At 39.7% G+C, this 25,630-nt stretch overlaps 5 protein-coding genes across 5 annotated transcripts in view; 4 read left to right on the top strand and 1 right to left on the bottom strand.

The window, feature by feature from the left end:
• Positions 1-1,923, top strand: part of bmp8a (bone morphogenetic protein 8a) — a 59,135-nt gene extending 57,212 nt beyond the window's left edge. The window contains exons 6-7 of the mRNA XM_053334392.1: positions 309-419; positions 1,774-1,923. Coding sequence (XP_053190367.1) covers positions 309-419; positions 1,774-1,923 — 261 coding nt within the window. The remainder of the gene's footprint in view (positions 1-308; positions 420-1,773) is intronic.
• Positions 1,924-6,003: 4,080 nt separating this feature from the next.
• Positions 6,004-11,951, bottom strand: zgc:91910 (Zinc finger protein 706-like). The gene is made up of 4 exons (XM_053334384.1): positions 11,918-11,951; positions 7,803-7,953; positions 6,488-6,604; positions 6,004-6,378 (listed from the first exon to the last, which is right to left on the bottom strand). The coding sequence occupies exons 2-3, from the start codon at positions 7,935-7,937 to the stop codon at positions 6,509-6,511; spliced, it is 231 nt and encodes a 76-aa protein (XP_053190359.1). The 5' UTR covers positions 7,938-7,953; positions 11,918-11,951; the 3' UTR covers positions 6,004-6,378; positions 6,488-6,508.
• Positions 11,952-13,442: 1,491 nt separating this feature from the next.
• On the top strand, positions 13,443-15,308 carry LOC128374077 (ladderlectin-like). The gene is made up of 6 exons (XM_053334318.1): positions 13,443-13,464; positions 13,619-13,687; positions 14,260-14,381; positions 14,541-14,669; positions 14,838-14,949; positions 15,072-15,308. The coding sequence occupies exons 2-6, from the start codon at positions 13,636-13,638 to the stop codon at positions 15,164-15,166; spliced, it is 510 nt and encodes a 169-aa protein (XP_053190293.1). The 5' UTR covers positions 13,443-13,464; positions 13,619-13,635; the 3' UTR covers positions 15,167-15,308.
• Positions 15,309-15,375: 67 nt separating this feature from the next.
• LOC128374075 (galactose-specific lectin nattectin-like) lies at positions 15,376-18,707 on the top strand. The gene is made up of 6 exons (XM_053334317.1): positions 15,376-16,926; positions 17,480-17,524; positions 17,699-17,895; positions 18,056-18,184; positions 18,310-18,418; positions 18,527-18,707. Exons 1-6 carry the CDS (start codon positions 16,875-16,877, stop codon positions 18,604-18,606), a joined length of 612 nt encoding a protein of 203 aa, XP_053190292.1. The 5' UTR covers positions 15,376-16,874; the 3' UTR covers positions 18,607-18,707.
• A 3,833-nt stretch (positions 18,708-22,540) lies between these two features.
• On the top strand, positions 22,541-23,771 carry LOC128374078 (ladderlectin-like). The gene is made up of 4 exons (XM_053334319.1): positions 22,541-22,873; positions 23,034-23,162; positions 23,304-23,412; positions 23,549-23,771. The coding sequence occupies exons 1-4, from the start codon at positions 22,775-22,777 to the stop codon at positions 23,617-23,619; spliced, it is 408 nt and encodes a 135-aa protein (XP_053190294.1). The 5' UTR covers positions 22,541-22,774; the 3' UTR covers positions 23,620-23,771.
• The last annotated feature ends 1,859 nt before the right edge of the window (positions 23,772-25,630 follow it).

Below are 25,630 nucleotides of genomic sequence, written 5' to 3'. Positions count from 1 at the left end.
GAAAGAAAGAAAGAAAGAAAGAAAGAAAAATGAGAGGAAGAAGAAGAAGAAAGAAGATGATTAGGGAAGAAGAAAGAAAGCAAGAGGAAGAGAGAAAGAAAGAAAGAAAGATATGACTAACTCATCACTTCACATTGAAAGCACAGAGCAGAGGAATCCACTTCCCTTGATCTCCTCCTTAATCTGCTCTGCAACATCCTGTAATAACCAAAAAAAGAGAAAAGAAAAGAAAAGAAAAGAAAAGCAGAAGCTGAACAGATTTTCCTTCTTATATGTGATTATTATATTTCTCTACTCTCTCTACTCAGGACTGGGTTTTAGCCCCTACCGGATACTCAGCGTACTACTGTGACGGAGAGTGTTTCTATCCTCTGGGCTCCTGCATGAACGCCACCAACCACGCTCTCATCCAACAAGTGGTGAGTACTGAGAGGAAACACACATCTGATCTGACACAAATATAAAGTGGATAAAATACTTGATGCATCATTCTCAGTTCTGATGTTAAGTACCTCTTGCTGCTGTTTACATGTAGAAATCCAAGTTTAGTTAGTTTACTTCTGTACTCACTTTAGATGAAGATACAAATATTTAGTTAACCCCACTGTTGTCCACGAGTCAAGGAAGGAAGGGAGGGAGGAAGGAAGGAAAGGAGGAAGGAAGGTAGGAAGGAAGGAAGGAAGGAGGAAATGAGGAAGAAATAAGGGAGGAAGAAAGAAAGAAGGAAGGAGGGGGGAGGAAGGACAGATGGAAGGGAGGAAGGAAAGGAATGAAGGAAGGAAGAAAGAGAGGAAGGACAGAGGAAGGTAGGAATGAATGAAGGAAAGAAGAAGGGAGGGAAGGAAGGAAGGACAGAAAGAAGAAGAAAGAAGATGGGGATGGAAGAAGGAAAGAAGGAGGAAGGAAGGAAGGAAGGAGGGGAGGAAGGACGGAGTAAGGGAGGGAGAAAAAAAGGAAGTAGGGAGGGAGGAGAAAGGAAAAGAGGAAGGACAGAGGGAAGAAGGAAGGAAGGAAGGAAGGAAGGAAGGAAGGAAGGCAGGAAGGAAGGAAGGAAGGGAGGGAGGGAGGACGGAAGGGAAGGAGAGAGGGAGGGAGGAAGGAGGGAGGGAGGGAGGAGAAAGGAAAAGAGGAAGGGAGGAAGGACAGAGGAAAGAAGGAAGGTAGGAAGGAAGGAAGGAAGGAGGGAAGGAAGGAGGGAGGGAGGGAGGGAGGAAAGGAAAGAAGGAATGAAGGAATGAAGGAAAGACGGAAGGAAGGAAGAGAGGATGGAGGGAGGGAGGCAGGGAAGGATAGAAGGAGGAAGGAAGGACAGACAGAGAGGAGGAAGGAAAGGAAAGAAGGAATGAAGGAAAGACGGAATGCAGGAAGGAAGGAAGGAGGGAGGAGGAAGGGAGGGGGAGGGAGAAAAAAACGAAGTAGGGAGGGAGGAGAAAGGAAAAGAGGAAGGACAGAGGAAGGACAGAGGAAAGAAGGAAGGTAGGAAGGAAGGAAGGAAGGAAGGAAGGAAGGAAGGGAGGGAGGACGGAGGGAGGAAGGACGGAGGGAGGAAAAGGAAGGAGGGAGGGAGGAGAAAGGAAAAGAGGAAGGACAGAGGAAAGAAGGAAGGACGGAAGGAAGGAAGGAAAGAAGGAAGGAAAGAAGGAAGGAAGGAAGGAAGGAAGGAAGGAAGGAAGGAAGGAAGGACAGAAGGAAGGAATCCCGGGAGGACAACACAAAGGTTAAGTATCTAAAATTCAAATATTAACTTCTTCACCACTTCTGTTGCTGCGGCAGGTTCACCTCCTGAAGCCAGATGAAGTTCCGAAGGCGTGTTGTGCTCCAACGAAGCTCAGCCCGATCTCCGTCCTCTTCTACGACGACAACAACAACGTCATCCTCAAAAAGCATCGTAACATGGTGGTCAAGACCTGCGGGTGTCTATGAGGGAGCGGCAGTAAAACCGGACCCTGATACGAGACCAAAGAATGAACTCTGAAGGAAGCTTTGATGCTAGCAAACATGCTGGATGATAAAGAAAATGTAATTTAGTAGGTTTTGGTTTCATGTGTTTTGAATCTCAGATGGAAAAACTGTTACTTGATTGTATTTAATCAACTTTCCAAATTCACCTTTGACAAGCTCCAAATCAGCATTTTCTGGGTCGTGGGTATTTGTTGATGTTCAAATCATCAGTAGGTGAAGTTAAAATGTTAAAAAGATCCATCAGCTTCGTATATGCTAACCTTTAGGAACAAGTTTTCCCCACATGTTTAGTAAGTATAATACTTCATTTCCAACTTTTCAAGAGCACAAATTATATTTCACTTATGGCGCTTTTCCACTACACAGTTCCAGGACTACTCGACTCGACTCGACACGGTTCCAGGAACGACCTTTTCCATTACGGAAAGGTACCTACTCAACGTGGGCGGGGTCGTCATAGTAACGCTCCGCGAAACTGCCGTGACTTCGTTTTATACGCGACACAAACACATAAACAATGGAGGACATGGAGGCGATGGTGTACTTGCTGCTGTATGTGACTTTCTATCACACACAAAGCAACAAAACTGAGCTGTATGACTGTAACACTGTTGTTGGTATTTAAAAATGGCGGGTTTGATTCTTGTGTGGGACGGCTCATGACTCTTTCAGCGACAACTCTTCTGACCAATCAGTGGCCGGCAGTCTGTTGACGTCACATTTAGTATCGGCTCGGCTCGCTTGGAACCTCAGCAGAGCAGGTACTAAAAAAGTACCAGGTACCAGGTACTATCTCTAGTGGAAACGCAAAAAAAAACCGAGCCGAGTCGAGTCGTGCTGGAACTGTGTAGTAGAAAAGCGCCATTATAGTGTTTCCCCAAATAAGGAAAGTTGAGGTCTTTTTTAACGCCAGTCTGATAGTTACGACGGCGTATTAGGGCCATAGATGTTAAAAATTTAAGCCTCAAATTTGCAAGAAAAAAAGCCAAGCAGCAGCCAAGGTTTTGGGTTTAAAGATTAAATTATCTGGTAGATTTTATAATTTATTAAATGTCCTAAAGAGAGTTCCTCAGTGCAAATCACCACGTTATCTTTAAGATCTATAGTATAAAGAAATTACACTGTGATTTTAACATGAATGAAATGGACCTTGCTGAGATGTCACTCTTTCTTCTAGCATTCGTCTCAAAAATCAATATTTAGGTATATCATCTATAGAAAAATCAGTTTATTCTCACTAAATACACGTCAGATTATCCATCAGTCACTTTGAGCTCAATCAGTGTTTCTTCTTCTCTGTTCAGATCGGAGTCCCGCTAACACTGGAGGTCAGTCACATAGCCTCACTTTACGACACTCGAGAGAAGTCGCTTAAATTGTACTTTTCAATTGGATTTAGCAAAATGGAGATACTTGTTATCTTAACCCAGAATCACTATATCATATTAAGCATCCAGACTTTGTACATATCATAAATTTGTTTTCGCAGATTTGCAACTTTAATCTCAGATATATCTGTTTTTTTTTTCTCAAAATATTACCCTCCATCGTCCAAGTCAGTATTTTTTTTCTTTTTTTTCTCTTACATATATGGCCCTAAAACGCCGTCGTAGTGCATAAACCACATGGACTTTTATTTTTCTAATAATTCCAGATCGAGTCTTCATCAAGCTTTAAATGGCAAATGATATTGAATGGCAGAATGTGTCATTAGTGATGCCTGTTTTTGTAAGAAATTAAGTGTACTATTATTATTATTATTATTATTGCAACACAAACATCTGTGTCAAATGTTATTGAATTAATAAAAAATATTCACTCAAGGTAAGTTAGGGGAAGATTTTTTAAAAAGTCAAAATAATACAAATAAATGTATTTTTTACATGTTTTAGTTTTTCTCCACCAATGTTAAACTTATTTCACTAGTTTAAAACAGAATATGATTGTTGGATTACTTGATTTTATTCTGGTGTGTAAAACAAGAATATGGACTGTTTATAGAGTTCAAATAAGGAAGAACACAGATGCAGTCTTTGCTTCCTTTACAATAAAGAAAAGCTAAAACTATTTTAACCCTCCTCTCGTCCTCCCGGGTCAAATTGACCCCGTCTGTTTTGACTGTTCCTTCTTTCCTCCCTCCCTTCTGTCTGTCCTTCCTTCTTTCCTTCTGTCTGTCCTTCCTTCTTTCCTCCGTCCTTCTTTCCTTCCTTCCTCTCACTCCTTCTTTCCTCCGTCCTTCCTTCCTCCCTCCCTCCTTTCCTTCCTTCTTCCCTCCCTCCCTCCTTCTTTCTTTCCTTCCTTCCTCCATCCTCCTTTCTTCCTTCCTTCCTCCCGCCCTCCTGTCCTTCCTTCCTCCCGCCCTCCTTCTTTCCTTCCTCCCTGCCTCCTTTCCTTCCTTCCTCCCACCGTCCTTCTTTCCTTCCTCCCTGCCTCCTTTCCTTCCTTCTTCCTCCTTTCCTTCTTTCTTCCTCCTTTCCTTCCTCCCTGCCTCCTTTCCTTCCTTCCTTCCTTCTTCCCTGCCTCCTTTCCTTCCTTTCCTTCCTTGACTCGAGGACAACAGGAGGGTCAATAAGCAATTCATGGTTTGAACTTGTGTCAAACTTTCTCAAATTCTGGTTTCTTAATTATGAGGATTTCCTGCTTTTATGTTTCATGTTTTTGTAAAAATGAATGTAATAAATAAGAAATGTATCGATAGCATCACCATCAAATTGACCATCACTATTTCTAAGGGCTCTTTTTTTTTTAAATGAATAATAAAGAAAATAACTGGCAGATTTATCAGTAATGAAAACAACTTGTATGCAATCAATGTAAAATAAAGATAAAAATGTATTTTAACTGCCTGATGATGGTGAAGTGTCAGTTTTCAAAGTTTTCTGCTTCATGATACACTGTAATATATTTAGTATCTAAGTCCATGTCGATGTCACATATTTCATTTTGTCACGTACACAAAGTCAGCAGAGAAAACCGGTCACATTAAATACATTGTTCAATTTATTGAAAAGGGTAAAAAACGAAAAAAAAATACAGTGAAAGCAAATTAATAAATTGGGGGGAGGGGTTTTTTGCCTGTTAGTGAATATATATATGAAGAACCAAAGAGAACAGGGATTCATTATTGTTTTAGCAGTAACTGATCTATATATTCTGTCATTTTCACTCCTTGGATCCACTTTTAAAAACTTCCTTCACACAAGGAGCATTTAAACTACAGCTGTAAGGTTCAATGAGCGCAGAGCTGTACATGTATGGGGCGGTGTTGGGGGGGGGGGGGGGTGTGTGTGTGTAACAGAAAATAAAGTTAGTGCTGGATTTTTAAATAAACCTTGTCCTGCTTTAAAAAGGTGCAATATGTAAAAATTTAGAAATACCTTCTCATTAATAGCATCAGCGGTAACAATAGCAGGCAACAATATATTTTAAACATGCTTTCATATCTGTCCAGTAGGGGGGAAAAAAGCAAGCTTGGGGTCAGACATTTAGTCCTTTAAATAGAATCCACAGGTTGCTAACGGCAACTGAGAAAAAACAGGGAATGTCTCATTTTCTTGATAATTTTAGTCAATTTTTTGGAATGTTTTAAACTTTAATTCGTATATATTACACCTTTAAATAAAAGTGGGACCAACATAGGTGATGTTATTGCCATGGTTATTTATTTTTTTTTGTGGGGGGGCGGGGGGTAGTTTGCCCATGATGGACCTTAAAAATGAGTGTAAGTGGAGGAGAGGAAAAAAAAAAGAGACATACAAGACATGCTGTGTGGTATAACGTGAGGTACTGTTGTAGAGAAGCAGCACAGAGGAGGAGTTGTATAGTTATAGTTTTTTAAAAAAAGAAAAAATGCGATTTTAGTCTTTTGTGGGTTATATATTTATATTTAAAGTGATAGAAAGCTGACTTCTGCTTATCTGCCATTCAGGGAAGAGTGAGTGAAAAGGAAATTAAGAGTGATTGGAGTTAGAAACCCGACAGCAGAGCCATGTGCATTGTAGTTGTAACTCTGTAGTGGGGATTTTTTTTTTCTTTGGGGGGGGGGGGTTTGGATGTGCTGTTCACACTCATTGACTCCTTTCATTGATCAGGAGATACCTTAATTCAGTGTTAGCAGGCATTCTTTGCTGGTTCTGCTTCCTGTGATCCCTCTCTCTGGAATAGCAAGGTAGTTGTACACAATAAATATAAAAAAAATGGGGTGCTGGTGTACCTCTGCCCCCTGTCGTTATCGTTTCCTCTTACACAAACACACGTACGTGCACAGCATATACACACATCCACCCCCTTCCTTCCTTCCTCCCGCCCTCCGTCCGTCCCAACCCGTTGTCCGTGAATACTGACAGGTCCCAGTGTTCTTCCTCAACATCCTTCCTGGCGCCGCGATTCAACGTTTAATCCGTGGTCATTGTGTATCTGCAATAATTAATGTGTTGAGTTTAATTTAAAAATGTAATCTGGTTTATAAACTGTTGTTGCTATATATATTATTTGGAGGTTTAAACTTCACTACAGTTATTCTTACCCTGGTCCAGTCAGCTGCTCTTTATGCCTGAACGTCCGCCAGCTCGGGAGGCATTGGGGACTTGGGGTGTTTGCTCTCAAAGTGCTGCTTAAATGTCTTTGGGTCAGGCATCTGTGTCTGAAAGAGAAAATGAAAAAAAATAGGTATAAACTAAGGCTGCTCAATTAATCAAAATTTGATCGTGATTCTGTAAAAAAACAGGCTCATTTAGCCCCATCTACTGCTCCTACTGCAAATTGCCAGAATCCACCGCGACCGGACAAAAGAACTAATCAGAGCCAGGATTGTGTCTGATGGAGTGTCTGACAGCTGTCAATCACTGCTCACGCACACAGGCCCCTCCCCCTTCCTCCTCACAGGCCCCTCCCCCTTCCTCCTCAGCTCGGTCAAGCTCATATCTCCTAGTTTCTACCATAGACTGTATATAAGAAATGGACGTAACATCCGTGACGTCACCCATTGGTTTGTGGACTGCTGCTCGGAAGCCAATAGTATCGAATCTAGGCAGCGCCATCTTGAAAATTTCAGGTGCATGCCGGGAAAAAAAGAACACGGATTCTACTTATATGGGCATGAGGCGGAGTCATGGACGGAAGTATGGGCGGGACCAACGGCGGAGCGGGGAGGCTGCGATTGGTTGCGAGGGCTGGATCTCAAGGACATTGGTCAATCAACCTGTCAATCACAACGTAGCCACGTAGCCTGCTTTATCGTCAAATATAAAATCAGAGAGGCCAAAATTTCACAAATGAACACCAGACTGCATTGAAGAAGGCTTTAAACTAGCGATTGAGACCATAAACACATTTTGAAAACGTTTACTGAGGTTAGAAATCAAGTGAGAAGTTGGTGAATTCTCCATTGACTTGTATAGAGCCGGAAGTCTTTTTGAACACAAAACGATCGCCCCCTGGTGGCCTTTTGATAGAATGCAGCTCTAAGTTACTTCCGCATTGGCTTCTTTTCAGAGGACAGGAACTCCCCGCCTGGTTTCTACGTAAGGTATAGCCATGTGAAAGTCACTGTAAAGCGTTTTATATCTAGCTGTGTGGAGTGTAGTTCATGTATTACCGATCCTCTGGGGGAGGGACTTTGGAGCCAGGGCAGGAGTGCAGCGGAGAGGGAGGGGGAAGGGGGAGGGATCTGAAAGTTGTACTTCTTCAAATTTGACGCTAAGTCCTCTCTCTCCTCAAAGTTACCAACTGCAGCTTTAAAACCAACATCAGACATGTCCTTCAGACACTTTTAGACAATCTGACGAGCCCTTTCTGTTCTGTACCGAACAGATCGTTCACATCCTCGGTGTCGCACTTACCCGGCAGACGGGGCAGGTGTGGACCAGAGCTGCCTTTGCTGCCGTCTTCTGGTCGGCGCCATTATTTTTCTTCTTCTCTGCTGCCTTCTTGGCGTTCTTCTGCTGGGACTGAATCTTCTGCTGACCACGAGCCATGGCCCTCAGCTTCGACCTGCAACAATTATAACACACAGATTATCCACCTTTGCTAACACAGACTGTCTGGTTAATTAAATATATATATATGTATATATATATATATATATATATATATATATATATATATATATACATACATATATACAGTTGTGGTCAAAAGTTTACATACACTTGTAAAGAACATAATGTCATGGCTGTCTTGAGTTTCCAATAATTTCTACAACTCTTAATTTTCTGTGATAGAGTGATTGGAACACATACTTCTTTGTCACAAAAAAGATTCATGAAGTTTGGTTCTTTTATGAATTTATTATAGGTCTACTGAAAATGTGACCAAATCTGCTGGGTCAAAAATATACATACAGCAACTTGAATTATCAATTTTGGTTATGTAGAAACTTGTGTCAATTGAATTAGCTTCATGGCATGGCCTCTTAACTTCTTGTGAGTGATTATGAATGACAACAGCTGCTGACTTCTCTGAGCCCATTTAAATAGGGCTCATTTTATACAATCATTAGACTCAGCCACAAACGCTACAATGGGAAAGTCAAAGGAGCTCAGCACGGATCTGAAAAAGCGAATAATTGAGTTGAACAAGTCAGGAAAGTCACTTGCTGCCATTTCAAAGCAGCTACAGGTCCCAAGAGCAACTGTACAAACAATTGTTCGTAAGTATAAAGTGCATGGCACAGTTGTGTCACTGCCACGATCAGGAAGAAAGTGCAAGCTGTCACCTGCTTCTGAGAGAAAATTGGTCAGGATGGTCAAGAGTCAACCGAGAACCACCAAAAAGCAGGTCGCAATGCATTAGAAGCTGCTGGAACACAGGTGTCAGTGTCCACAGTCAAGCGTGTTCTACATCGCCATGGACTGAGAGGCTGCCGTGCAAGAAGGAAGCCTTTGCTCCAGAAGAGGCACCTTAAGGCTCGACTGAAGTTTGCTGCTGATCACATGGACAAAGATAAAACCTTCTGGAGGAAAGTTCTGTGGTCAGATGAAACAAAAATTGAGCTGTTTGGCCACAACACCCAGCAATATGTTTGGAGGAGAAAAGGTGAGGCCTTTAACCCCAAGAACACCATGCCTACCGTCAAGCATGGTGGTGGTAGTGTTATGCTCTGGGCCTGTTTTGCTGCCAATGGAACTGGTGCTTTACAGAGAGTAAATGGGATAATGAAGAAGGAGGATTACCTCCAAATTCTTCAGGATAACCTAAAATCATCAGCCCGAAGGTTGGGTCTTGGGCGCAGTTGGGTGTTCCAACAGGACAATGACCCCAAACACACATGAAAAGTGGTGATGGAATGGCTAAATCAGGCTAGAATTAAAGTTTTAGAATGGCCTTCCCAAAGTCCTGACTTAAACCCCATTGAGAACATGTGGGCAATTCTGAAGAAACAAGTCCACGTCAGAAAGCCAAAAAATGTTGCTGAACTGCACCGATTCTGTCAAGAGGAGTGGTCAAAGATTCAACCAGAAGCTTGCCAGAAGCTTGTGGATGGCTACCAAAAGCGCCTAATTGAAGTGAAAATGGCCAAGGGACATGTAACCAAATATTAGCATTGTTGTATGTATATTTTTGACCCAGCAGATTTGGTCACATTTTCAGTAGACCTATAATAAATTCATAAAAGAACCAAACTTCATGAATCTTTTTTGTGACAAAGAAGTATGTGTTCCAATCACTCTATCACAGAAAAATAAGAGTTGTAGAAATTATTGGAAACTCAAGACAGCCATGACATTATGTTCTTTACAAGTGTATGTAAACTTTTGACCACAACTGTATATATATATATATATGTATCTTTATGCTGGGTGAAAAATCAAAAGCTGCAGGAACATTAGGATGTGATGAGCAGGTGTCAAAACCATTAATAAGCTACTTTAGTGAGAATTATAGAGAACTAATGATATAAACTGAGCAATATTTCAGCCTCAATACATTAATATTGATCCTGTTTTTACTTTTATTTAGTTTTTCAGTTTATTTTGTGTTAGTTTAACAAGTGATTAAGTAGTTTTATTTGGTTTTAGTTTAGTTTTTTCAGGTGTTACGAGGAAAGCATTTATTTGTAGAAGCCATTTTAATTGTTTATTCTTTAAACCATTAACGATGCTCAACCCACAGCAGAGCTCAGTAATTATCACCTGGAGCTAAATGCAAAAGCAAAACTTGGAACTCTGTCCTTCCTTCTGTCCTTCTGTCCTTCCTTCCTTCCTCCGTTCCATCCTTCCTTCCACCTCCGTTCCATCCTTCCTTCTTCCCTCTCATCCTTCCTTCTACCTCCGTTCCATCCTTCCTTCCACCTCCGTTCCATCCTTCCTTCCTCCCTTCCTTCTTCCTTCTTCCCTCCCTTCTTCCTCCGTTCCATCCATCCTTCCTTCCTCCCTCCCTCCTTTCCTTCCTTCTACCTCCGTTCCATCCTTCATTCCTCCCTTCCTTCTTATCCTTCCTTCTTCCCTTCTTCCGTCCCTTCCTTCCTTCTACCTCCGTTCCTCCCTTCCTTCTTCCCTCTCATCCTTCCTTCTTCCTTCCTTCTACCTCCGTTCCATCCTTCCTTCCTCCCTTCCTTCTTCCTCCCTTCCTTCCTTGACTCAAGGAAAAAATCCACAGCCCTCCTAATATGCAAACATGTATTTAAAAGTTTATCTAATGTAAATATGAAGTTTCATCCGTCCAAATGAGTCAAATCAAGTAGATATCTTTCAACATTACAGTCTTTTTAGTGCCAAAGTCCCTCTTTCTGTTACTATACTTCCACAACAGCTCAACAGGGAAACACAAAGAGGGAATCTGATGCTAAAAAGTAGTCAGATATCAACTTTATATGACCAATCAGACTGCTGAAGCCTCATTTAAGCTTCATATAAACATTACTGGACACACTGTGGATTTTTGTCCCTCATCACTTACACAGAAAGCACCTTTTTAAGATCTTTTAATAATCAGTATGAACAGGAGGAGTGATTACAGCGAGAAAAAAACACTGCTCTGCTCACATGGACACCTGAGTGTTGTTTTAAAAGGTAGACACCAATGACTGTGACGCTATCCTTTAACGATTTATTGATCATCTAACCTACTTTAATCAGCAGTTTCAGCTCTCATGCACCACAGCTCCCAGTTCCTCCCTGATGCTGTCATTAGTGATATAGAATAAAATAAAATACTATATACAATCAAAACAATCTCCAAACACTATATATAGTAGATATTTTGTCCTCTGAACTCATTTCAGACAAAACAACCTCAACATAATTAAATCTTTACATAATACAGCCACCTAAATAGCCATTAGCTTCATAGAAAGACATTATTCTTCTTCTTAGAGTTTCTTAATTAGTTAATAATGCTGAATTATGACCACACATGTGTATTAATTGGATATATTTGGCTTTAAAACCAAAGCCTCTTTAATAAACAATCTCCAAACACTATACACAATAAACAATAAATATAAAATACATTACTGGGAGTGGGAAGTACTGGAAGCTGTGGTGTTGTACAGTCTGATGGCTGATGTGTATATAGTATTTTAATTGATTTGATTTATAACTTTCACCCTTCTGCTGCTACTTTTTTCCCACTATACTGCTGTGTCAACATAAATTTCACCCAAGGGAAACCAATAAAGATACAAAGACACATCTTATCTTATAAAAAGAGGGGTACAGCTTCTTACTTAGTTAATAATGCTGAATTATAGCCACATATATGTGTTTTAATTGGATATATTTTTGCTTTATAAAACAGCCTCTTTAATAAAAATCAATCAGGCCTTTGGAGAGCCGGCGCCGCCTTGCTAACATTTAGCCAAAGATTAAATGTTTGAGCCCAAATAACTCTACATTAAAGCATTTATTTAATTATAAAAACATATTATATAATAAAGCACACTGTTAGACAACTCTCTGATATGTTGCCGCTGTTAAATAATAATAATAATTGATGTTTTAAGGGGTTTTTTTACCTGCGAGGTTTGTCTCTCTCTTCGCTCTTTTGTCGCTTTTCTTTTTGAATAGTAGAAGAAACTTTTACAGAAGGTTTGTAACCAGAAACAGCTGATGGTGGAGAGACAGCAGCGCCCCCTATTGGTGTGGAGGACTGATGTAAAATGCATGAAAAATCCTACTTAAAAGCAAAATTATATGCGTATTAGCAGTAAATGTTATTCTTTTGTCTTCACCTTTAAATCCCGACTGAAAACACAGATGTCTCGCGCTGATGACGTAATCACATACATGTTTATCTAATGTACTATTAAACTCACTCCTTTTCCAATCTTTGCTGATTTTATTGTTTGATTCACTGTTGTTTGTTTTTATTTGTGTCGTGTAAAGTGTCCTTGAGTGTTTTGAAAGGCTCCCATGAATAAAATGTAATGTTATTATTGATAAATGTGGTTAAATGTTGGTGTCTGTGGAAGCTTTTGAGCATGCAACATACAGTGTGGATGCTAAATATATCTCTACTATCTCTCTACTATCTCTCTAACTTTGCAGTGCTTTACTTTATTAGTGTGGGACTTGGCACAGATAATGTTCAGATGTTATGCTGCAGTTTCAAGGGTTTTTTTTGGCTACAGCAGCATAATTCAAAAGCTGTTATTCACTCTAAAAGTGTAAATTTTTGTCAGGCGAAAATTAAATGTTTAATTTATGCTGTGTTCAATCCTCATTTAGTCATTTAGTCTGACCCAGTTGTGAGATACATGCTTTCACCTCTACATGTATCTCACAATTTATTATGATACCAATATAGACCTTGTAGTTACAGAGATATACTATATTCATTTTGGGTATGTCATTTTCGAGCAGGACCCTGAGCCAGAGGCCTAGGGAGGAAGAGGTTAACCCTCACATACTGCTCGTATCGTGACTCATCATAATACTTCCTCGTAATTAGTCTCTATACCAAACTTCATAACCACAAATCATTCATAAATACCTAATCATTTTTGCTTCAGAGCAAAACTACTCAAATTGCAAGAAAGTAGGGACAAATAATATTAAGGCTAACAGCCAGTTCTTTGTTTAGTATCACCCTGGGATTTTCATCTGTCTGTGAAGCTGGTGAATGTCAGACACCATGTAACAGGGAAAGTCCCTAAGGATAACTAAAAGTCAAACCTTGAAGGCTTGGTGATAGATTTTTGTGGCATGGGAATTCAAGTATACAGTGTTGCACCACCTCGACTATCTATGTGTCTGTTTTTTGTGTTGAGTCACCAGATTACTGATATTTACCGCTGCTTAATAATTACTTGCATTTGATGTTACCTTCCGACTACATTTGTGTACTTCTGATAAAGATAATCCAGTGACAATGATGTGATTGTGAAGAGCGTCCTTGTGCACTTGCTGAAACTCAAGTTTTATTGATTCATGTCACTTGAATCAATAAATAACTGTAATGTTTTTTTAAAGTTAATTTCCTTGTTGTTCTCTCTGTATAAAAGCTTGTTACTCCACAGTTTTTCAGAACATTCAGTGGAGAGATTCAACTTTGCTGAAGCAGGTGAGAGTTACAGGTTATATTCATCTTACTGAGCAGCTCATGAGATGTTATGATATTATATCTTCATATGAAGTCGGTGAGGAGTTCAGTGTAAGTCATTTCTGTCATTGATGTTTCTTCTGTTACTTTTCTGATTATTACATTTGTCCTGCAGCCGTCCAACACTTCACAATGAGGATCGTTCTTCTTCTCTGTGCTGCCTTCGTTCTGAGGGTTGCAACAGGTGAGACTAACCACTACTCTAATAATGTACTGTCACACTGTTAAAATATGTTTTTAACTACTGGTAAATGTTAATGGGGTACAATGTTTTTACTGGTAGTGCTGGCGTTGTTGTACGATTTTAAAGCAAATCATTATTTTATGCTGCAACCTTATATTTGCTCTATTCTAGTATTTTACTTCTCTCTATATTTTTCTGTGCTTTGTTTTTATCATTGTGTGGGGGGGCAGAGCGGTTGTATGTTTTAATGTTTTAATGTGTTTACTATTATTGGGTTTTATTTTTATTTCTCAAATTGCATTATTTTTAAATTTCCAATTCTTACTTTTAAATGTTTGTTTTATGTAAAGCACATTGAGTTGCCATTGTGTATGAAATGCACTATATAAATAAAACTGTCTTGCCTGGTTTTTAATGTTTCTCCAGTTGTGCTGTGTCTCAACTTTCTCCTACTTCAGCCATAATGGCAGTAGAGCTAGTTTGGTATTTGGATTTTTATATTACAGGTTGTTAATTCTAGCTTATTCATATTCCACCGCAGAGCCAATTACATAAATTGGTTTGTTTTCCAGAGGAGGGATTTTCGCCAACCGAGGTGGCTGAAAGTGGGAAAGGTTGTCTGCCTGATTGGAAGCAACGTGGATCCAGATGTTTCAAACTCTTCACCACATTGATGACTTGGATCGATGCAGAGGTAAAGCCTGACACAGAGAGTTGTGAAATCCACGTCATTGTATTTGATCAACTTAAAACTAAATATTCAGTTTAATGAGAGTGAAGCACTCAGAACGTCATAGAGCAATGACACTAAATGATGTCCGTCATTAAGAGCTCTTCATCTCTTCGTTTACAGAAACATTGTGTGTCACTTGGTGCCAACCTCGCCTCCGTCCACAACCTGATAGAACAGAATTTTCTCTTCAAAATGGTGTCAGGGACAAAGTACACAAGGGCCTGGATCGGTGGCTCAAATGCTGTTGAAGTGAGAGACTGATCTGTGTTTTTATTCAGTCACATTTGTCAATCATGTCTGTATTTCAAAAAACAAAATGTAGAGTAATTTAATTTCAAATAGTTTAAATCTTTGAGATGTTGACAAAGACATTTTTACACCACAATGTAGATTAATGTAATTATTTTCTCTTAACAGATCTCTACGTGGTTATGGAGTGATGGATCCATGTTTAATTACACTAACTGGGACCGTGGTGAGCCGAATAACTTGTATAATCAGGAAAAATGCATGGAAAGTATCCTTGAAGGTACAGTATCTTTGATGTCTTTTTTAAATTACTTGATCACAACTTTGCAGATTAAAATACTAATCAAATCAGTTTAAATCTATTTCTAAAATACTAATTGAAAATATTGCATTTCTCTCTAGCCTCACCCTTGTTAGGGTGGAATGATCTCAATTGTGAAGATAGTCGTCCCTTCATCTGTGGAACAAAACCAGATGTTCCACTTAAACTCCCTTAATCAAAATGTGTTCGGTGTGTGTGTGTGGTCTTCTACAGTCAGCACAGGATCACAAGTTTATAACCTTTGTAGATCAGATGAAACTATCAGAACCAATAAGATTTCTGTATTCTGCATTTGGAAAATAAAGTTTTTCCTCTTACGTCAAGACTCGAGTCAAGTTATGTTCTGTCAACGTCTCCTTTGGTCTTAATGCATTTTGGATGTGATTTAAAGAGAGCTAGGAGGGTCTAGGAAAGGTTTATTATATTAAATTTTTTAACAGTTAAACATGAGGTCATTCAGTTAAACCGGATGATGTACATATGAGTTGTTAGTTACGGACTGTTACTGTTGCAGCTGCTGGAGGTGGAGCTAGTTTGCAGTTAAATAGTTTAGTCCAATGGTTCCCAACCTAGGGGTGGGGCTCCTCCAAAGGGTCAGCAGATAAATGGGAGAGGAGTATAATACACTGATTTTATTAAACTACTCAAATTGCAAGAAAGTAGGGACAAATAATATTTCAGAGGGTGCAGAGGTGATGAGACCCAATTGCAGCACAAAACACCCAGGAGCAGTTTGAAGTGATTTTATTCAATATAGCAAGGTAACAAGAACAGGTATCTGGCACGATGTGTAGGGCAACAGGCAGGGCTCAGGGTCACCAAAGACAGAGCTGGCAGTAGGTAAGGCAATGCCAGTAGTACTCACGGACATGAGGCTGACCAAGAGGAAGTCTGGGCTTTCCTGACAGGATTGATAGCTGGAGAATGCCACACAGCCACAGGCGATACTTGAGGTCAGGGACAGAAGGCTGGTGCATTCATAGACACATATATACGTAGACGCCGCATTGACTGTGGAGAGGCGTGCCTAAAGCACCGCCATCTTGGTACAGGGCTAGCAGAGGCAGTAGTGCATGTATATCTATGGAGGTAAGAGTTACTCCACAGTTTCAAAGTAGAATTAGTCAATGAAATCTCAACCACTTTCCAAACGGTTTGATTAGTTAAAAACGTGTCTATCTATCTATCTGACATTTGTAACAAACAACCAGTGTGAATGTTGACAATTCAGCAATTTCATTTATTTATTTTTATTACAATTGAGCGATGTATGATCCCTTTTTAATAGCGCAAACACATCATTCCTCTATAGACACAATGCACTGCAGGAGCGAGTGGCCCTGGACCAAGATGGCCACAGTGTAGGCACGTCGCCCCAATCGGCAGCAGCAATTAATGCAGAGTCTACGTATATATGTCTATGGGTGCATTCACCAGGGTTAAACACAAGGAGAGGAGGTCCAAGGCAAGCCAGGTCAAAACCAGGAAAACTGTCTGTAAATGAGTGCTGGGCAGTCTGGCATGTAGACAAAGACAATCTGGCCAAGAGCGAGTGGACAACAGGAGAATATATAATGGGTTGATTGGGGATGAGCTGAGAGTCCAGGTGTACAGAGTTGGCTGATGAAGTGGAGTGCAGCAGGGGTGAGGTGAGTTTAAATTGACAAGCAGTAGGAGAAGAGCAGAACATTCAGTGGAGAGATTGAACTTTGCTGAAGCAGGTGAGATTTACAGGTTATATTCATCTTACTGAACAGCTTTTCATGAGATGTTATAATATTATGTCTTCATATGAAGTCGTGAGGAGTTCAGTGTAAGTCATTTGTCATTGATATTTCTTTTCTGATTATTACATTTGTCCTGCAGCCGTCCAACACATCACAATGAAGATCGTTCTTCTTCTCTGTGCTGCCTTCGTTCTGAAGGTTGCAACAGGTGAGACTAACCACTTCTCTAATAATGTACTGTCACACTGTTACAAAGACGACCAAAAGTAAACCATCAGATGTTATGGGTGCTCACTCTTTCTCATACTCTATCATTACAAAATACACTGATATTAAACCTGAGAGACATTTTTTATTTTTATTTTTATTTTTTACCTACAATGTTTATACTGGTAGTGATGATGTGTCTCTACACCTGTCTTATATTTCAGCCATAATGGCAGTAGAGCTAGTCTGCTAGATGAACGTGTTTCAGAGCAGAGAGAAAAATGTCTCCACTGATCTTTAAATAACTTCTTGATGTGTTCTGTAGCTGTTTTATTGATGCTCTGTATAATATGTACAAAACATTTTTTAATTAATCTATGCCTCAAGAAACAGTGTAGAAATGTCAGTTTTGCTTTAGGCTCAAACAACCAGGTACAGAAGATGGAGGATTGTCTAACAACTAAAGATTAAAATGTGATGTGCAAAAACTAGACTTAAAAAACAACCCTTTTTATATGACATGTTAATTCTAGCTTATTCTTATTCCACTGCAGAGCCAATTAAGTCAAAGTTGGGTGCGCAGCCGAACAGGACTCAAGGTAAGGGAGGAAGTCTTGGACAGCAGACTTCAATTCTTCAAATTTGAAATGGTGACAAACTGTGTTTTTTGTAGATTGTACTAAATGATGCAGAAGTGCCACTGAGGAAAGATTCATAATCTCTACACAGGGAATTATTAATAATTAAGTCAATTTAACTGGTTTGTTTTCCAGAGGCGACGCCAGGACCTTTGACGACCCAGGCGGCTGAAAGAACAACCAAAGACCAACCACTTCCTGTGACGGAGGCAGGAAAACGGACATTGGGTGACATGAGGCCAAATGGGGAAGGTTGTTTTCCTGAGTGGGTGCGATATGGAACCAGATGCTTTAAACTCTTCACCACACCAATGACCTGGATCAATGCCGAGGTAAAGCCTGACGCAGCGGGTTGTTAAATCCACATTGTTGTATTTGATCTACAATACTTCTACCTAAATACTCCCTGTAATAGGAGTGAAGCACTCAAAGTCACAAAGCATTGACGACATAGTATGTCTGTCATTAAGAGCTCTTCATCTTTGTTTACAGAAAGAATGTAATGCATTTATTGCCAACCTCGCCTCCATCCACAACCTGGGGGAACATGATTTTCTCTACAGCCTAGCGAAACGGGCAAATGAAGGAAGAGTTTGGATCGGTGGCTCAGATGCTGTTAAAGTGAGAGACTGATCCATGTTTTTGTTCAGTCAAATGCAAAATGTAGAGTAATTTAACTTCAATTAGTTTAAATCTTTGAAATGTTTTACACCATAATGTAGACTTGTGTAATTTTCTCTTAACAGACCTCTACATGGTTATGGAGTGATGGATCCATGTTTTGTGGTTACACTAACTGGGGCAGTGGTGAGCCGAATAGCTCGCAGGAAAGATGCATGGAAATGAACTCTAAAGGTAGAATATCTTCAATGACTTGGTCACAATTTTGACAACTACTAGTCACAAGTATAAAATTTCTAAAATACTTATGAAAACTGCTTTTTTTTTTTTTTTTTTTTTTAGGGTGGAATGATCAAAATTGTGACGACAGTCGTCCCTTCATCTGTGGAACAAGACCAGATGCACCACTTCAACTCCCTTAATCAAAGTGTTATGGGTGTGTGGGGTCTTCTACAGTCAGCACAGGATCATAAGTTTATAACCTTTTGTAGATCAGATGAAACTATCAGAACCAATGATAACATTTCTGCATTTGGAAAATAAAGTCTTTCCTCTTACGTCAAGTTATGTTCTGTCTCCTTTGGTCTTAATGCAGCATTTTGGATGTGATTTAAAGAGAGCTAGGAGGGTCTGGGGAAAGGGTTATTATATTAAAATGGCTTAACTTCAATTTTCAGTTTTCTAACAGTTAAACATGAGGTCAGTTAAACTGGATGATGCACATATGAGCAGTGTTGTGCATGTGTTAAAAAGTAGTTAGTTCTCCCAAAAGTAATGGAGTTAGTAACTGAATTACTCCATTATAAAAGTAACTATTGCATTACTTTAAAACATTTTTTTAAAGTATAAATATCTGTTTTTGGCCACAAGTTTTGTAGCGGCGTGTGCCGTTGAGAGATGCTTCATTAGGTTAGAGTTGTTTGTAACGGACGTGGACAAATACTTGGCTCTGATACATAATGTACACTTCACATGTATGTTCCTGCCTTTTACCTCAAGGAGATTAAAGTAGTGCCTGTACTTCCAGTTTAAAAGCGCAACCTTTTCCTCCGAACTTGCCATTGCTGGAGCTTCTGCTAGTTTGTGTGACGCTGCTGTGTGCATGTGTAAACACTGCCTCTGATTGGCTTACCATGAAATCGTACTCTGCCTTAACCAATCATCAGTTGTCCCACCCCTCCCTTCTCCCATTCCCCTCTCCACAAAAAAAAATACGGCTTTGTGGCTGAGAGCAAAGTTGGATGAGAACAGGTTCACTGAGTAGATTAGCTTCAGTTTGTAACATGCCTCATTTAATTACCATAACAGCATTGTAACAATGGAAATAGTAATTGGTTACATTAACCATTACTTTTTTCAGTAACGCTGTTAGTAAGTTTATTTAAACAGCATTATTCCCATCACTGCATATGAGTTGTTAGTTACAGACTGTTGCAGCTGCTGGAGGTGGAGCTAGTTTACAGTTAAATAGTTTAGTCCAATGGTTCCCAACCTAGGGGTGGGGCCCCTCCAAAGGGTCAGCAGATAAATGGGAGAAGAGTATAATACACTAATTTTATTAAACTACTCAAATTGCAAGAAAGTAAGGACATAATATTTCAGAGGGTGTGGAGGTGATGAGACCCAATTGCAGCACAAAACACCCAGGAGCAGTTTGAAGTGATTTTATTCAATATAGCAAGGTAACAGAACAGGTATCTGGCAGGACGTGTAGGGCAACAGGCAGGGCTCAGGGTCACCAAAGACAGAGCTGGCAGTAGGTAAGGCAATGCCAGTAGCACTCACGGACATGAGGCTGACCAAGAAGAAGTCTGGGCCTTCCTGACAGGATCAATAGCCAGAGAACGCCACACAGCCACAGGCGATACTTGAGGTCAGGGACAGAAGGCTGGTGCATTCACCAGGGTAGACACAAGGAGAGGAGGGACAAGGCAAGCCAGGTCAAAACCAGGAAAACAGTCTGTAAATGAGTACTGGACAGTCTGGCATGTAGACGAAGACAATCTGGCCAAGAGCGAGTGGACAACAGGAGAATATATAATGGGTTGATTGGGCATGAGCTGCAGCTGAGAGTCCAGGTGTACAGAGTTGGCTGATGAAGTGGAGTGGAGCAGGGGTACGGTGAGTTTAAATTGACAAGCAGTAGGAGAAGAGCAGAACATTCAGTGGAGAGATTGAACTTTGCTGAAGCAGGTGAGATTTACAGGTTATATTCATCTTACTGAACAGCTTTTCATGAGATGTTATAATATTATGTCTTCATATAAAGTCGGTGAGGAGTTCGGTGTAAGTCATTTGTCATTGGTATTTCTTTTCTGATTATTACATTTGTCCTGCAGCTGTCCAACACATCACAATGAGGATCGTTCTTCTTCTCTGTGCTGCCTTCGTTCTGAGGGTTGCAACAGGTGAGACTAACCACTACTCCAATAATGTACTGTCACACTGTTACAAAGACCAAAAGTAAACCATTAGACATCACGGGTGCTCACTTTCTTACTCTGGCTATCATTACAAAATACACTGATCTTAAACCTGGGAGACATAAATAATTATTTTACCTACTGGTCAATGTTAATGGGGCACAATGTTTATACTGGTAGTTAGGGATGTCCCGATCCGATATTGATATCGGAAATCAGTCCGATATCAGCCAAAAAAGTGAATATCGGATTTTATCGGACTGAATCTAAAAACTCCGATATAAACGCTCCGATATAAGCTGTCCATTTACCGCTCCAGCACTTCTATAATAATAGGTGACTCTGGTTTGATCACACTCCAACACAGTAGGTAGCGGTAATGCCCCTTAATTAACGTTGGTGCCGGCCGCGGAAGAAGAGCGTCTCTGATCCAGCATGCACAGCCCACGTGATCACAACAACGACAACGTGTGTGCCTGCAGCAAGGTGTAGTGATGTCGGCTGTGTGGAAGTATTTTACTGTAAACTCGGACAAAGACGTTGCAGCTAAATGCAACATTTGTCAGGCGCAAGTGTCCCGTGGAGGGACAGAACCGGAAAGGTTCAATACAACCAACCTCATCGCACATTTGAAAAAACACCACAAAAAAGAACATGAGGATTTTCGCGTGAAAAAAAAAATCTCCACATTATGCTCGGACTGCAGAAAGTGGAGGAGGAGGAGGAGGAGTAGTAAGGGTAGTCAGCACTGACTGATTATTTGTTTTATGCTCTTGTTATTAGAGTGATATGTTTATTGTGTTTACACTCTATTCTTCAGTGAAGACTAAGAGTAATTACTACATTGTTTTGGGCACAGTCAGTCAGTGAAACTGGAGCTGTGTGAACTCTTAACTTAGAGCAGTTGGACAGTGGACAATATTGTGTTGTTGTTGTTGTTGTTGTTTTTGTCCCTGCCCACAGTTGTTTCCAACATATGCTGACAGTAAAAAAAATAACTGGAGTGAACTTGAATTGTTTGCACTTTAAAATTTAATTTATTCTATTCAATTGTATAATGATGTTGGTAACCAGTGGTTATTTTGCACTTTAAATATAACATTTTGTTTTTATTGGATTTGTTGAGGTAATACTCTTATGTTGAAGGTTAAAATTTATGTAACCAATTGGTTAATGATAAATGGGTCAGTTTTTCCTATACCTACTGTTGCTGACTATTGTTTTCTGTTATATCACTACAACATCAGTAACAGTAACAGTAACATCACTTTATCAAGCCTTTTCTAACATTCCACACAACAAAATAAGGAATAAATATATGTATGATTCGTGCCTATATCATATTGATATCGGTATCGGCCAATACTCAAGGCTACAATATCGGTATCGTATCGGAAGTGAAAAAGTCATATCGGGACATCCCTACTGGTAGTGATGATGTTTCTCTAGTTGTGTTGCGTCTCTACACCTTTCTTATATTTCAGCCATAATGGCAGTAGAGCTAGTCTGCTAGATGAACGTGTTTCAGAGCAGAGAAAAATGTCTCCACTGATCTTTAAATAACTTTTTGATGTGTTCTGTAGTTTGTTTTTTTTTTTTTTTTTTTTTTAATGCTCTGTATAATATGTACAATTAAAAACATTTAATTAATCTTTGCCTCAAGAAACTGTGTAGAAATGTCATAGTTGTGCTGTAGGCTTGAACATCCAGGTACAGAAGAGATTGAGGATTGTCAATCAATTAAAGATTAAAATTTGATCTGCAAAAACTACTAGACTTAAAAAAAAAAAAGAATTATATTACATGTTTAATTCTAGCTTATTCTTATTCCACTGCAGAGCCAATTAAGTCAAAGTTGGGCGCGCAGCCGAACAGGACTCAAGGTAAGGGAGGAAGTCTTGGACAGCAGACAAAAACCTCACACTTCAATTCTTCAAATTTGAAATGGTGACAAACTGTCTTTTGTAGATTGTACTAAATGATGCAGAAGTGCCACTGAGGAAAGATTCATAATCTCTACACAGGGAATTATTTTTAATAAAGTCAATTTTAACTGGTTTGTTTTCCAGAGGCGACGCCAGGACCTTTGACGACCCAGGCGGCTGAAAGAACAACCAAAGACCAACCACTTCCTGTGACGGAGGCAGGAAAAAGGACATTGGGTGACATGAAGCCAAATGGGGAAGATTGTCTTCCTGAATGGGTGCGATATGGAACCAGATGCTTTAAACTCTTAACCACACCAAAGACCTGGATCAATGCCGAGGTAAAGCCTGACACAGCGGGTTGTTAAATCCACATTGTTGTATTTGATCTACAATACTTCTACCTAAATACTCCCTGTAATAGGAGTGAAGCACTCAAAGTCACAAAGCATTGACATCAAAGTATGTCTGTCATTAAGAGCTCTTCATCTTTGTTTACAGAAAGAATGTAATGCATTTATTGCCAACCTCGCCTCCATCCACAACCCGTGGGAACATGATTTTCTCTACAGCCTAGCGAAACAGACAAATCAAGGAATAGTTTGGATCGGTGGCTCAGATGCTGTTAAAGTGAGAGACTGATCCATGTTTTTGTTCAGTCAAATGTCTGTATTTCAAAAAGCAAAATGTAGAGTAATTTAACTTCAAATTGTTTAAATGTTTGACAGTTTTACACCATAATGTAGACTTGTAATTATTTTCTCTTAACAGACCTCTACATGGTTATGGAGTGATGGATCCATATTTGGTGGTTACACTAACTGGGGCAGTGGTGAGCCGAATGGCTCGCAGGAAAGATGCATGGAAATGAACTCTCAAGGTAGAATCTTTTTAAATGACTTGGTCACAATTTTGACAACTACTAATCACAAAAGTATAAAATAATTTCTAAAATACTTATTAAGAAAACTGCGTTCCTCTTGTTTCTCTTTTTTTTTTTTTTTTTTTTTTTTTAGGGTGGAATGATCAAAATTGTGACGACAGTCGTCCCTTCATCTGTGGAACAAGACCATTTGGACCAGTTTAACTCCCTTAATCAAAGTGTTCTGTGTGTGTGGTCTTCTACAGTCAGCACAGGATCACAAGTTTATAACCTTTGTAGATCAGATGAAACTATCAGAACCAATGATAACATTTCTGTATTCTGCATTTGGAAAATAAAGCATTTCCTCTTATGTCAAGTTATGTTCTGTCTCCTTAATGCAGCATTTTGGATGTGATTTTTAAAGACAGCCTTACTGGCCTAGGAAGGTGTCGTGTGTGTGTGTGTGGGTTTTTGTTTTTCTAATATTAAATGAAGTCAGGTAAACTGGATGATGTACATATGAGTTGTTAGACTGTTACTGTTGTAGCTAGTTTACACTATAGCTACTGTGTGTGTGATATAGATATATATATCTCTCAATCATACTAAACTATAGCTTTCTCTAATCTTTTGATTTTTGCATAAATATTCAATCATTTGAACAATTATTGAAATGAAACATGTGGGGGAAAATCACTATTTGGTGGCGCTCATAGACAGAACAACTCAGACATCTGAAATGTGAGCCTGACTACACACTGCTTTTTGTAAGAGGTCAAAAGACTAAAAGGTTGAGAACCACTGGTTTTATCTAACTTTTTTTTATTTTTTTTTAAAGCTTGTTAGGCTATAGTGTTGTGTCACTTCATCTGAAAAGTAACATAGTAAAAAGCGGTCACATGGTGTAGAAAGGAAAGATTTCTATCTGAATTGTAGTGACATCAAGAATGGATTAAATCCCGAAACTTTGACTGCAGAACAATACCTCCTGTTAGTTCAATGAGTCAGAAACACATGCAAACTGTTAAAGCTACAGATGATGGGTTTGCACCAAGATGAAATCTTGTAGTAGAGCTGCCGTGATTAATCGACGATGAAAATTCGTCGACTGCAATTTTTTTTGTCGATGCGTCTCCCGCCTATTTATTTTTGGTCTCCAGTCTCAAACGGCTCATCTGAGATCAGGTAATTCCCCTCCACACCTAGTTTTTGCTGGACACACCCTGCTGGTTAAATTGGCTACCCTCTCTCCCATTTTATAAATCATGTGAAGTACGATGGCGTACTGTCTTTGGGTGTTAAGCAGACCACCTGGACTCTTTGGTAATGTTTTAGGAAACGATGTTGAACAATGTTTTGCTTTGCTTTACATAAACCAGCACCTACTTCTGCAACTGGCACACACCTACTCCTGGGAAAAGCTTGAAACTTGGCGTTACTTTCCCGGCTACTCTACAGAGGTGTCCTTAAGTAGAAATTTTGGGTATCTATAGCCAGAGACATTATAATAAGAGGAGACATATCACTCCCATTGAAATGCATAGGGAAACTTCGTAACGCCAAGATGGCCGGTGTTTGCACATGTCCCGCCTCTTCTGGTGCCGTTGCTCCAATCATTTTGCTGGTCCTACGCGGTCACGTTTTTGCGACACTTGGAAGTCATTTTCAACAGCGACATTTTAAAACACATGATCAGCAGTTTATACTACTTTGTGTACATATATTTTGTAATGCTTTATCCAAAATTGTGGCATGATCTGGGAAAGTTGACTGTGAGCAAACTCCTGTCTCTGCTGTGAGCGTAAGATGACGTCTTGCTGTCAGTGCCTGCCGTAAATGAAGACTGTCGTGAAGTATTGCGCATGCGCAGTCCAAGATGCCTGTAAGGAAAAAGGCTTTTAAAACGTTAATTTGATACCAAACCATCAAACCCTTTCAGTGATTATAGTTTGATTTTCATCGTGATTTCAAAACATATGTTTTTTATGTCCCTTAGACCTCGGAAAATGGAGATACAGCTCTCTCCCTATTCATTTAGATAGCCGGTTGGTCTTCCTATGGCCAAATAGCTGCCCGGAGGCGTGGCCAATTTTGCCGCTGAGTGAGATGACTTGCCTTTAGAAGGACTTTGCTATAGCCTACTTGAGTGGAGTATATTTCAGCCGACTTTTTACTTACACTCCTTACATTTATACTCCTATTTAATTTCAGCTAGTTTTCATTCCGGCTTGTC

This window comes from Scomber japonicus, chromosome 15 (assembly GCF_027409825.1).
Source record: "Scomber japonicus isolate fScoJap1 chromosome 15, fScoJap1.pri, whole genome shotgun sequence".
NCBI lineage: Eukaryota > Metazoa > Chordata > Actinopteri > Scombriformes > Scombridae > Scomber > Scomber japonicus.
This window is presented reverse-complemented; position numbering and strand designations above follow the sequence as displayed.